This window comes from Heptranchias perlo, chromosome 18 (assembly GCF_035084215.1).
Source record: "Heptranchias perlo isolate sHepPer1 chromosome 18, sHepPer1.hap1, whole genome shotgun sequence".
Classification (NCBI taxonomy): Eukaryota; Metazoa; Chordata; class Chondrichthyes; order Hexanchiformes; family Hexanchidae; genus Heptranchias; species Heptranchias perlo.
The window spans coordinates 57,438,760-57,453,063 of record NC_090342.1 but is presented as its reverse complement, the minus strand read 5'-3'; the positions used below and the strand labels follow the sequence as shown (position 1 = coordinate 57,453,063).

The 14,304-nt window shown below is 47.2% G+C and overlaps 1 protein-coding gene across 3 annotated transcripts in view; it reads right to left on the bottom strand.

The window, feature by feature from the left end:
• Positions 1-14,304, bottom strand: part of ccdc77 (coiled-coil domain containing 77) — a 67,775-nt gene that overhangs the window by 22,617 nt on the left and 30,854 nt on the right. For all 3 annotated transcript variants that reach the window (XM_067999952.1, XM_067999954.1, XM_067999953.1), the window contains exons 6-7: positions 13,743-13,834; positions 12,083-12,231 (exon numbers count right to left, since the gene is read on the bottom strand). In XM_067999952.1, the coding sequence (XP_067856053.1) occupies positions 12,083-12,231; positions 13,743-13,834 (241 nt within the window). The remainder of the gene's footprint in view (positions 1-12,082; positions 12,232-13,742; positions 13,835-14,304) is intronic.

Sequence of the window (14,304 nt, the reverse complement as noted above, 5' to 3'; positions counted from 1 at the left end):
GGTATATGTACATAAATCGTTGAAGGTGGCAGGGCAGGTTGAGAAAGCGGTTAAAACAGCATACGGGGTCCTGGGCTTTATAAATAGAGGCACGGAGTACAAAAGCAAGGAAGTCATGATGAACCTTTAAAAAACACTGGTTCGGCCACAACTAAGAACATAAGAACATAAGAAATTGGAGCAGGAGTAGGCCAATCGGCCCCTCGAGCCTGCTCCGCCATTCAATAAGATCATGGCTGATCTGATCCCAACCACAAATCTAAAGAACACAAGAAGTCGGAGCAGGACCCGGCCACATAGCCCCTGGGCCCTCTCCGCCACCCACAGGGCATTGACCGATCCGAACTCAGCTTCATGTCCAATTTCCTGCCCGCTCCCCATAACCCCTAATTCCCTTTACTTCTAGGAAACTGTCTATTTCTGTTTTAAATTTATCTAATGATGTAGCTTCCACAGCTTCCTGGGGCAGCAAATTCCACAGACCTACCACCCTCTGAGTGAAGAAGTTTCTCCTCATCTCAGTTTTGAAAGAGCAGCCCCTTATTCTAAGATTATGCCCCCTAGTTCTAGTTTCACCCATCTTTGGGAACATCCTTACCGCATCCACCCGATCAAGACCCTTCACAATCTTATATGTTTCAATAAGATCGCCTCTCATTCTTCTGAACTCCAATGAGTAGAGTCCCAATCTACTCAACCTCTCCTCATATGTCCGCCCCCTCATCCCCGGGATTAACCGAGTGAACCTTCTTTGTACTGCCTCGAGAGCAAGTATGTCTTTTCTTAAGTATGGAGACCAAAACTGTATGCAGTATTCCAGGTGCGGTCTCACCAATACCTTATATAACTGCAGCAATACCTCCTTGTTTTTATATTCTATCCCCCTAGCAATAAAAGCCAACATTCCGTTGGCTTTCTTGATCACCTGCTGCACCTGCATACCAACTTTTTGATTTTCTTGCACTAGGACCCCCAGATCCCTTTGTACTGCAGTACTTTCCAGTCTCTCGCCATTAAGAAAATAACTTGCTCTCTGATTTTTCCTGCCAAAGTGCATAACCTCACATTTTCCAATATTATATTGCATCTGCCAAATCTCCGCCCACTCACCCAGCCTGTCTATATCCCCTTGCAGGTTTTTTATGTCCTCCTCACTCTCTACTTTCCCTCCCATCTTTGTATCATCTGCAAATTTTGATATGTTGCACTCGGTCCCCTCCTCCAAATCGTTAATATAGATTGTAAAGAGTTGGGGACCCAGCACCGACCCCTGTGGAACACCACTGGTTACTGGTTGCCAGTCCGAAAATGAACCATTTATCCCAACTCTCTGCTTCCTGTTCGATAACCAATCCTCCACCCATGCCAGAATATTACCCCCAATCCTGTGATTTTTTATCTTAAGTAATAATCTTTTATGTGGCACCTTGTCGAATGCCTTCTGGAAGTCTAAATACACTACGTCCACTGGTTCCCCTTTATCCACCCTATACGTTATATCCTCGAAGAACTCAAGCAAATTTGTCAGACATGACTTCCCCTTCATAAAGCCATGCTGACTTTGTCCTATTAAATTATGCTTATCTAAATGTTCCGTTACTGTCTCCTTAATAATAGACTCCAAAATTTTACCCACCACAGATGTTAAGCTAACTGGCCTATAATTTCCAGCCTTCTGAAGTATTATGCCCAGTTCTGGGCACCGCACTTTAGGAAGGATGTGAAGGCCTTAAGAGAGGGTGCAGAGGAGATTTACTAGAATGATTCCAGGGATAAGGGACTTCAATTACATGGATAGACTGGAGAAGCTGGGATTGTTCTCCTTGGAACAGAGAAAGTTGAGAGGAGATTTGATGGAGGTATTCAAAATCATGAAGGGTCTAGACAGAGTAGATAGAGAGAAACTGCTCCCATTGACGGAAGGGTCAAGAACCAGAGGGCATAAATTTAAGGCGATTGGCAAAAGAACCAAAGGTGACATGAGGAAAAACCTTTTTACACAGCGAGTGGTTAGGATCTGGAATGTACTGCCCGAGGGAGTGGTGGAGGCAGGTTCAGTCATGGCCTTTCAAAAGGGAACTGGATAAGTACTTGAAACCAAAAAAATGTGCAGGGCTACGGGGATAGTGGGACTAGCTGGATTGCTCATGCATGGAGCCGGCGCGGACTCAATGGGCCGAATGGCCTCCTTCCGTGCTGTAACCTTCTATGATTCTAAGCTTCCCCACCACTGAGGTTAAACTGACTGGCCTGTAGTTGCCGGTTTTATCCTTAGAATCATAGAAAGTTATAGCACAGAAGGAGGCCATTCGGTCCATCGTGTCCGTGCTGGCCGAAAAAGAGCGATCCAGCTTAATCCCACTTTCCAGCACTTGGTCCGTAGCCCTGTCGCTCAAGGCACTTCAAGTGCACATCCAAGTACTTTTTAAATTAATTGAGGGTTTCTGCCTCTACCACCCTATCAGGCAGTTAGTTCCAGACCCCCGTCACACTGTGTGAAAAAATTTCTTCTCAGCTCTAATCCTTCTACCAATTACTTTAAATCTATACCCCCTGGTCACTGACCCCTCTGCTAAGGGCAATAGGTCCTCCCTATCCACTCTATCTAGGCCCCTCATTATTTTATATAACTCAATTAAATCTCCCCTCAGCCTCCTTTGTTCCAAAGAAAACAATCCCAGCCTATCAAATCTTTTCTCATAGCTAAAATTCTGCAGCACGAGCAACATCTTCGTAAATCTCCTCTATACCCTCTCTAGTGCAATCACATCTTTCCTACAATATGGTGACCAGAACTATACGCAGTACTCAAGCTGTGGCCTAACCAATGTTTTATCCAGTTCTAGCATAACCTCCCTGCTCTTATATTCTTTGCCTCGGCTAAAAAAGGAAAGTATCCCATATGCCTTCTTAACCACCTTATCTACCTGTCCTGCTACCTTCAGGGATCTGTGGACATGCACTCCAAGGTCCCTCTGTTCCTCAACACCTCTCAGTATCCTCCCATTTATTGTGTACACCCTTGTCTTGTTTGCCCTCCCCAAATGCATTACCTCACACTTCTCTGAATTGAATTCCATTTGCTGCTTTTCTGCTCACCTGACCAGTCCATTGATATCTTCCTGCAGTCTATAGCTTTCCTCCTCACTATCAGCCACACGGCCAATTTTTGTATCATCTGCAAACTTCTTGATCAAGCCCCCCACATTCAAGTCCAAATCATTAATATATACCACAAAAAGCAAAGGACCAGGTACTGAGCCTTGCGGGACCCCATTGGAAACAGCCTTCCAGTCACAAATTACCGTTTGTTCCTGCCACTGAGCCAATTTGGATCCAACTAGCCATTTTCAATTGGATTCCATGGGCTTTTACTTTTTTGACCAGTCTGCCATGTGGGACCTTGTCAAAAGCCTTGCTAAAATCCATATAGGCTACATCAAACGTGTTACCCTCATCGAACCCCCTTGTTACCTCCTCAAAAAATTCAACCAAGTTAGTCAGACACGACCTTCCCTTAACAAATCCATGCTGACTGTCCTTGATCAACCCGTGCCTTTCTCAATGTCGATTTATGCTGTTCCTCAGAATTGATTTCAATAATTTGCTCACCACCGAGGTTAGACTGACTGGCCTGTAATTACTCGGTCTATCTCTTTCTCCCTTTTTAAACAACGGTACAACGTTAGCAGTCCTCCAATTCTCTGGAACCACGCCTGTAGCCAGGGAGGATTGGAAAATAATGGTCAGAGCCTCCGCCATTTCCTCCATTGCTTTTCTTAACAGCCTGGGATACATTTCATCCGGGCCTGGCGATTTATCTACTTTCAAAGATGCTAAACCCCTTAATACTTCCTCTCTCACTATGTTTATCCCATCCAATATTTCACACTCCTCCTTAATTACAATTTTTGCATCGTCTCCCTCTTTTGTGAAACAGGCGCAAAGTATTCATTGTGAACCAAACCCACATCTTCCGCCTCCACTCATAAATTACCTTTTTGGTCTCTAAGAGGCCCTACTCTCTCCTTAGTTATCCTCTTGCTCTTTATGTACTTATTAAATATTTTTGGGTTTTCCTCAATTTTACTTGCCAGTATTTTTTCATGCCCTCTCTTTGCTTTCTGAATTTCCTTTTTAATTTCACCCCTGCACTTTCTATACTCCTCTAGGCTTTCTGTAGTATTGAGCTCTTGGTGTCTGACATAAGCTTCCCTTTTTTGCCTTATCTTACCCTATATGCTCCTTGTCATCCAGGGGGCTCTAGATTTGGGAGTCCCACTTTTTCTTTGTGGGAACATATTTACTGAACCCAGTGAATCTTTTTTGAACAAGGGTGTAACATTTGCAATTCTCCAGTTCTCTGGCATCACCCCTGTATCTAAGGAGGATTGGAAGATTATGGCCAGTACCTCCGCAATTTCCACCCTTATTTCCCTCAGCAACCTTGGATGCATCCCATCTGGACCGGGTGATTCATCTACTTTAAGTACAGCCAGCCTTTCTAGTACCTACTCGTTATCAATTTTTAGCCCATCCAGTATCTCAACTACCTCCTCTTTTTCTGTAACTTTGGCAGCATCTTCTTCCATGGTAAACACAAATCCAAAGTACTGTTAGTACCTCAGTCATCCCCTCTGCCTCCATGTGTAGATCTGCTTTTTGGTTCCTAATCGGCCCCATCCCTGCTCTTACTACCCGTTTACTGTTTATATGCCTGTAGAAGACCTTTGGATTCCCTTTTATGTTAGCCGCCAGTCTATTCTCATACTCTCTTTTTGCCCCTCTTATTTTCTTTTTCACTTCCCCTCTGAACTTTCTATATTCAGCCTGGTTCTCACTTGTATTATCAACCTCACATCTGTCATACGCCCCCTTTCTCTGCTTCATCTTACTCTCTATCTCTTTCATCATCCAGGGAGCACTGGCTTTAGTTGCCCTACCTTTCACCCTCGTGGAAATGTACCTAGACTGTATCCGAACCATCTCCGCTTTGAAGGCCGCCCATTGCTCGATTACAGTTTTGCCTGCCAATCTTTGATTCCAATTTACTCTAGATTGCTCCTTGTCCTTTTCCATAACTGATCTAAACCTTATAATACTATGATGTGGAGATGCCGGTGATGGACTGGGGTTGACAATTGTAAACAATTTTACAACACCAAGTTATAGTCCAGCAATTTTATTTTAAATTCACAAGCTTTCGGAGGCTTCCCCCTTCGTCAGGTGAATGATGTGAAATTTCACATCGTTCACCTGACGAAGGGGGAAGCCTCCGAAAGCTTGTGAATTTAAAATAAAATTGCTGGACTATAACTTGGTGTTGTAAAATTGTTTACAATTATAATACTATGATCACTGTTCCCTAAATGTTCCCCCCACTGACACTTGCTCTACTTGACTCACCTCATTCCCCAGAACTAGATCCAGCAATGCCTCCTTCCTCGTTGGGCCGGAAACATACTGATCAAGAAAGTTCTCCTGAACACATTTCAGAAATTACTCCCCCTTTTTGTTTTTACACTATTACTATCCCAGTCCATATTAGGATATTTGAAGTCCCCCATTATCACTACTCTATAGTTCTTGCACCTCTCTGTAATTTCCCTGAAAATTTGCTCCTCTATCTCCTTCCCACCACTTGGTGGAATATAGAATACGCCCAGTAGTGTAATGGCACCTCTATTGTTTCTTAACTCTAGCCAAATGGATTCTGTCCTTGACCCCTCCAGGACGTCCTCTCTCTCCAGCACGACAATATTCTCCTTTATCAATACTGCCACCCCTCCACCTCCTTTTTTCCCTTCCCTATCCTCCCTGAACACCTTGAGGGTCATTTTAACCCCCAAGAATGGGTGGGTTGACAGTGGATGGGAGTTGAAAATAGTTGTTTTTGGGTCACAACCGCAAAACTTTTGGACTTTGCATTCCCAGTGGGAAACCTGGACTTTTACCATCCACCTTAAACCCAGAAGTGAAGCCGGGTTGTGGTCACAACCCAAAAAAGAACTATTTTCAACTCCCACCCGCCCTCAACCCACCCGTTCTTGGGGGTTAAAAGCACCCCCCATGTATCCAGGAATATTTGGTACCCAATCCTGCCCTTTTTTGAGCCAGGTGCCCGTTATTGCCACTACGTCATATACCCATGTGGCTATCTGCGCCTGCAGCTCACCAACCTTATTTACCATGTTTCATGTGTTTGCACACATGCACTGTAAACCGATCTTGGACCATAGTCTCATCCCACCTAATACTGTACTATTTCTTACTCGAGTGCTATGTCTCTCGCAATCCTTTGTGCACCTTATTTCTCCTTTCCAATGCTACATCCTGGTGCCCGTCGCCCTGCCAAATTAGTTTAAACCCTCCCCCACAGCACCAGTAAACCTCCCCACGAGGACATTGGTCCCAGCTCTGTCTTGAACAGGTCCCAAAACTGGTCCCAATGCCCCAAGAATCTGAAGCCCTCCCTCCTGCACCATGTCTCTAGCCAGGCATTAACCTGCTTTATCTTCCTATTTCCGTACTCACTAGCACATGGCACTGAGAGCAATCCAGAGATTACTACCTTTGAGGTGCTGTTTTATAACGTCTTCCCTAGCTCCTGAAACTGACCGCAGGACCTCATCCCCTTTCTTTCCTATGTCGTTGGTTCCCACATGGACCACGACTTCTGGCTGTTCCCCTTCCCCCCACAGAATGTTCTGCGCCCTCTCCATGATGTCCTTTACCCTGGCAACACACCATACGGGACTTACGTTGGCTATCACAGAAACGCCTTCCTGTCCACCTGACTACTGCATTTCTACACTTCACTGTGCAGTCCTTTGCCCTACGGTGCCAGGCTCAGGACTACACTCCTTCGGGGTATCGTCACCCTCACTGGTATTCACTGCTGAATACCGGTTTGAGAGTGCCACACACCCAGAAGATTCCGTGCCTCTTCCTACCCTTTCGGACGGCCACCCACTTGCTATCCTGAACCCTCTATGGCTGCAGGGTGAGCACCTCCTGGGAACAAACAATCCAGGAAACCTTCAGCCTCCCTTATGCTCTGCAGTGACTCAAGTTGCCCCTTGAGCTCAGAAACCCTCAGCTTGAGCTCGAGCAACTGGAGGCATTTCCTGCACGTGGCCCTCCAGGACACATCCAGGGAGCGGGTCAAAAAAGGCCATGGCCCATCTAGTACCATCATGGCAGTCGCCTGATACAATGATAATGGAGTCATTGACTAATCATAGTAATCAATCTCTATCAATTAGTCTACAACAGACCCAGGCATGAGGCGAGGAAAACTCCCAATAGTGGAAAGCTTTGGGAACCATAGGTCCAAAGTCACCTGTTCCTACCAAGCTTGCAACACTTACCATACATCATGCCTTGGATATAGGAAACGAGTAATTTATCTCATTTGCATTTGAATGAATCAACTGCTTCCACCATCTCCATAGGAAGACTGTTCCATTGACTCACTCCTTGAAATATTGTTTCGGCAGATTACTTTAGAATTTACCTCCCCTTCAACAGCAGGCCATGTTCTCTGGTTCTATTATTTTTTATTATTCGTTCACGGAATGTGGGCATCGCTGGCAAGGCCAGCATTTATTGCCCATCCCTAATTGCCCTTGAGAAGGTGGTAATGAGCTGCCTTCTTGAACCGCTGCAGTCCGTGTGGTGAAGGTTCTCCCACAGTGCTGTTTGGTAGGGAGTTCCAGGATTTTGATCCAGCGACGATGAAGGAATGGTGATATATTTCCAAGTCGGGATGGTATGTGACGTGCAGGTGGTGTTGTTCCCATGTGCCTGCTGCCTTCTAGGTGGTAGAGGTCGTGGGTTTGGGAGGTGCTGTCGAAGAGGCCTTGGCGAGTTGCTGCAGTGCATCCTGTAGATGGTACACACTGCAGCCACAGTGCGCCGGTGGTGAAAGGAGTGAATGTTTAGGGTGGTGGATGGGGTGCCAATCAAGCGGGCTGCTTTGTCCTGGATGTTGACGAGCTTCTTGAAGGTTGTTGGAGCTGCACTCATCCAGGTAAGTGGAGAGTATTCCATCACACTCCTGACTTGTGCCTTGACTGGTGGAAAGGATGTGGGGAGTCAGGAGGTGAGTCACTCGCCACAGAATGCCCAGCCTCTGATCTGCTCTTGTAGCCACAGTATTTATGTGGCTGGTCCAGTTAAGTTTCTGGTCAATGGTGACCCCCAGGATGTTGATGGTGGGGGATTCGGCAATAGTAATGCCGTTGAATGTCAAGGGGAGGTAGTTAGACTCTCTCTCTTGTTGGAGATGGAGATGGAGATGGAGATTGCCTGACACTTGTCTGGCGCGAATGCTATTTGCCACTTATCAGCCCAAGCCTGGATGTTGTCCAGGTCTTGCTGCATGCGGGCACGGACTGCATCATTATCTGAGGAGTTGCGAATGGAACTGAACACTCTGCAATCATCAGCAAACATCCCCATTTCTGATCTTATGATGGAGGGAAGGTCATTGATGAAGCAGTTGAAGATGGTTGGGCCTAGGACACTGCCCTGAGGAACTCCTGCAGCAATGCACCGGGGCTGATTGGCCTCCAACAACCACTATCATCTTCCTTTGTGCTCGGTATGACTCCAGCCACTGGAGTTTTCCCCCTGATTCCCATTGACTTTAATTTTACTAGGGCTCCTTGGTGCCACACTCGATCAAATGCTGCCTTGATGTCAAGGGCAGTCACTTTCACCTCACCTCTGGAATTCAGCTCTTTTGTCCATGTTTGGACCAAGGCTGTAATGAGGTCTGGAGCCGAGTAGTCCTGGCGGAACCCAAACTGAGCATCGGTGAGCAGGTTATTGGTGAGTAAGTGCCGCTTGATAGCACTTTTGACGACACCTTCCATCACTTTGCTGATGATTGAGAGTAGAATGATGGGGCGGTAATTGGCCGGATTGGATTTGTCCTGCTTTTTGTGGACAGGACATGCCTGGGCAATTTTTCACATTGTCGGGTAGATGCCAGTGTTGTAGCTGCGCTGGAACAGCTTGGCTAGAGGCGCGGCTAGTTCTGGAGCACAATTCTCCAGCACTACAGCCGGGATGTGGTCGGGGCTCATAGCCTTTGCTGTATCCAGTGCACTCAAGGTAAAATAGCATGTCATGGACTATATTATCTAGTCCCTTTAGAATCCTAAAAACAGCAATATCACATCACCTCTCAATCTTCTCTTTTCCAGTGAGAACATGGCCAATTTACATAATCACTCCTCATAATCCAATTCCTCCATCCCATAAATCCATCTGGTTGCTCTCCTCTGTATCTTTTCAATAGCTGCAATATCTTTTCAGTGTTGTGGTGACCAGAACTGTACAGTCGCACCAATCATTCATAAAGTGGAAGGATTATCTCACTATTTCGGCTCATTATTGACATTTCAATACATTCCAACATCTGATTTGCTTTACTCATTACGCCAAGCATTGTAATAATAGCTTCAATTTATTGTCAATCAGAATCCCCAGATCTCTTTCATTTTCCATGCATATTAATTTCTTTCCATTTAAATAATAGTCCCTTCCTTAATTTTTTGTCCCCATGTGAAGCACTTTTTTGTTTATTCATTCGTGGGATGTGGGCGTCACTGGCAAGGCCAGTATTCATTGCCCATCCCTAATTGCCCTCGAGAAGGTGGTGCTGAGACGCCTTCTTGAACCACTGCAGTCCGTGTGGTGAAGTTTCTCCCACATTGCTGTTTGGAAGGGAGTTCCAGGATTTTGACCCAGCGACGATGAAGGAACGGCGATATATTTCCAAGTCGGGATGGCGTGCGACTTGGAGGGGAACGTGCAGGTGGTGTCGTTCCCATGTATCTGCTGCTCTTATCCTTCTAGGTGGTAGAGGTCGCGGGTTTGGGAGGTGTTGTCAAAGAAGCCTTGGCGAGTTGCTGCAGTGCATCCTGTGGATGGTGCACACTGCAGCCACAGTGCGCCGGTGGTGAAAGGAGTGAATGTTTCAGGTGGTGGATGGGGTGCCAATCAAGCGGGCTGCTTTGTCCTGGATGGTGTCGAGCTTCTTGAAGGTTGTTGGAGCTGCACTCATCCAAGCAAGTGGAGAGTATTCCATCAGACTCCTGACTTGTGCCTTGTAGATGGTGGAAAGGCTTTGGGGAGTCAGGAGCTGAGTCACTCGCCGCAGAATACCCAGCCTCTGACCTGCTCTTGTCGCCACAGTATTTATATGGCTGGTCCAGTTAAGTTTCTGGTCAATGGTGTCCCCCAGGATGTTGATGGTGGGGGATTCGGCGATGGTAATGCCGTTGAATGTCAAAGGGAGGTGGTTAAATTCTCTCTTGTTGGAGATGGTCATTGCCTGGCACTTGTCTGGCGCGAATGTTACTTGTCACTTATCAGCCGAAGCCTGGATGTTGTCCAGGTCTTACTGCATGTGGGCTCGGACTGATTCATTATTTCAGGGGTTGCGAATGGAACTGAACACTGTGTAATCATCAGCGAACATCCCCATTTCTGACCTTATGATGGAGGGAAGGTCATTGATGAAGCAGCTGAAGATGGTTGGGCCTAGGACACTGCCCTGAGGAACACCTGCAGCAATGCCCTGGGGCTGAGATGATTGGCCTCCAACAACCACTACCATCTTCCTTTGTGCTCGGTATGACTCCAGCCACTGGAGAGTTTTCCCCCCGATTCCCATTGACTTCAATTTTACTAGGGTTCCTTGGTGCCACACTTGGTCAAATGCTACCTTGATGTCAAGTGCAGTCACTCTCACCTCACCTCTGGAATTCAGCTCTTTTGTCCATTTTTGGACCAAGGCTGTAATGAGGTCTGGAGCCGAGTGGTCCTGGTGGAACCCAAACTGAGCATCGGTGAGCAGGTTATAGGTGAGTAAGTGCCGCTTGACAACACTGTCGACGACACCTTCCATCACTTTGCTGATGATTGAGAGTAGACTGATGGGGCCGTAATTGTCCAGATTGGATCCGTCCTGCTTTTTGTGGACAGGACATACCTCGGCAATTTTCCACATTGTCGGGTATATGCCAGTGTTGTAGCTGTACTGGAACAGCTTGACTAGAGGCGTAGCTAGTTTTGGAGCACAAGACTTCAGCACTACAGCCGGGATGTTGTCGGGGCCCATAGCCTTTGCATTTCCCTATATTGAATTTTATCTGCCACCTGTCTGCCCAATTCCCAACTATGTTCAAATCCTCCTCTAGCTTATCCTGATCAGCTTTGTAGTTTACCACCTTCATTAGCTTTGTATCATCTGAAAATTTAAATGCTTGTGACCCCTAACTCCAGATTATCTATGAGGATATTAAACAAAAGAGGTCCCAAAACAGACCCCTTTGGGACCCAACTGGTAACACTGTCCCAGGCTGATAACAATCCCTATACCACCAGTCGTTGGGTTCTATCAGTCAACCAATTACATACCCATTGTAAAATAATTGTAGCGATTCCCGCTTTCTCTCTGCAGATTCCTTGAGGTCACCTTTGCTTTTCATTTCACTTACTGCAATGCAAGAGGAGACTGCCAGCCCGCAGGGCCCATCCACGAGCTCTGGGCCCCGGTTTAACTTATAGACTTGCAGAGCTGGGCTGGGCAGGGTTGTACTCACGGTGTGCAGAGGGTGCAGAATCAACAACAGGCTGGCTTTTTCTACCTTTCAGTTACTCTTTTATGTAATGATGTTACCCACGACCCATAAAAATCTGCACAATAAGCTGGACGCTTTGTTTTAAGATGGAATGCCCACACTCCTTCATTCCCGAGTTACTGTCCTGGTGCATTTCCTGAATAGGGCATGAAGTAATCTCGCTCCCTCAGGACTCAGCCTATGGTCAGCTTGACGCCAGCAAGTACGCGGCAGTGGCCTGGGGTGGCTCGTCCATAACAGGCTGAACATCCAGGAACTCTGCACACTAGGCATCCTGGCTGTGACCCCCTCATCCTTCTACATCACACCACCAATTTAGGTGGCCCCTGTCCTGGTGCTAAACCTGCGGCAGACCATATACAAGGGGCAGATATCAAGCAGTGATTCACAGCAATTATTGGTTGTTGAACACTGCATTAACTTACTTGTCTGCGAGAGTTCTGATTTTGTCTTTATCCCGTTCATGCTGCACATGGGCCTCCTCCACACGAATCCTTCGATCTTCCAGCAACGCATCAATTTGCTCTTTCGCCAGTTGTGTCTGCTCCTGTAACTGCGACTGCAAGGCCTCAACCTTGAGGAGGTGAGAGAGGGAACAAGAAAAGCAAACAATAAGCAGCAATACCAACACCAAAGATAGCTGCTGCAAGTCAGCAATAAACCATGCACACTGCACAGACTGCTAAACGTGGAAAACCTTGGCACATAGGACTAGCTGTTCCAAATAGCGGCACACTGCTCAAATCTTTTCCTACAAAACCACTGCAGCAGCCCACGACAACCATGGCAGGGGCGAGATGGTGCGCTGAGCGCGGGCCAGGCCGGGGTATTGAATGAGTGAAAGGCTGACAGCCTTCAATTAGCCAACCTTAACCTCAATTCATATTTCCACTACCTGCACACTGAATATTAAATTGTTCTGTAAAACTATGAAACCCGACTCCCTGGAGATTGGCAGTATTACTGTACTTGAGGCTGGTTTTACCCAGCGTACTGTCAATTTGGGTCATTGGAAACCCTCAGTGTGATGGAAATGAGAAACAACTGCAAGACCATGGGTTTAATCAAAGCTACAACCATTTTTGGTGTAACACTAGCAAGGTCTGGGTCACACTGCGCGAGGACAGTACGTACCTGCAGTAGCAGGGTCTGGGTCACACAGTGTGGGGACAGTACGTACCTGCAGTAGCAGGGTCTGGGTCACACTGCGTGAGGACAGTACGTACCTGCGGTAGCAGGGTCTGGGTCACACTGTGAGGACAGTACGTACCTGCAGTTGCAGGGTCTGGGTCACACTGTATGGTGACAGTACTTACCTGCAGTAACAGGGCCTGGGTCACATTGTATGGTGACAGTACATACCTGCAGTAGCAGGGTCTGGGTCACACTGTGAGGACAGTACGTACCTGCAGTAGCAGGGTCTGGGTCACACTGTATGGTGACAGTATGTACCTGCAGTTGCAGGGTCTGAGTCACACTGTATGGTGACAGTACGTACCTGCAGTAGCAGGGTCTGGGTCACACTGCGCGAGGACAGTACGTACCTGCAGTAGCAGGGTCTGGGTCACACTGTGAGGACAGTACGTACCTGCAGTAGCAGGGTCTGGGTCACACTGTATGGTGACAGTACGTACCTGCAGTAGCAGGGTCTGGGTCACACTGCGCGAGGACAGTACGTACCTGCAGTTGCAGGGTCTGGGTCACACTGTATGGTGACAGTACGTACCTGCAGTAGCAGGGTCTGGGTTGCACTGTATGGTGACAGAACGTACCTGCGGTAGCAGGGTCTGGGTCACACTGTGAGGACAGTACGTACCTGCAGTAGCAGGGTCTGGGTCACACTGGTGACAGTATGTACCTGCGGTAGCTAGGGTCTGGGTCACACTGTATGGTGACAGAACGTACCTGCGGTAGCAGGGTCTGGGTCACACAGTGAGGACAGTACGTACCTGCAGTAGCAGGGTCTGGGTCACACTGTGTGGGGACAGTACGTACCTGCAGTAGCAGGGTCTGGGTCACACTGTGTGGGGACAGTACGTACCTGCAGTAGCAGGGTCTGGGTCACACAGTGAGGACAGTACATACCTGCAGTAGCAGGGTCTGGTTATCTCTCTGGTAGTTTTCTGGGACAGTAGGACTCACAGCTCTGGTCACTTTTGAGGCGTTTTTTTTATGACCTAGTAGAAGACAAATAAAAATAAATGAAACACCCTTACAAGAACGGTAATAGCAAGTGGTCAAAAATAACATTTGGAACGGAATATTAAGCTTTCAAGAAAAGTAAGGTGTGCCTCATTTATAGTGATAAAATAAGGAATTGCTTCGTTCATTGAATTGGCCCTGATCAGCCAACAGAGAAGGAATGACAGCTGTTCGACGAACCCTGGTGGTTATTTTACTGAGAAATGCTGTTGTTTGCAATCTATCCACAGAATCCCGGCCACTGGCTGCCCCGGGCACAGGTTGCTGGTCGCTGGCCGCCCCGGGCACAGGTTGCTGGTCGCTGGCCGCCCCGGGCACAGGTTGCACCAGCATGTTTCTGCTTCTTAGGGGCTATAAATATAAGATAGAATCATAGAATCATAGAAGTTACAACATGGAAACAGGCCCTTCGGCCCAACATGTCCATGTCGCCCAGTTTATACCA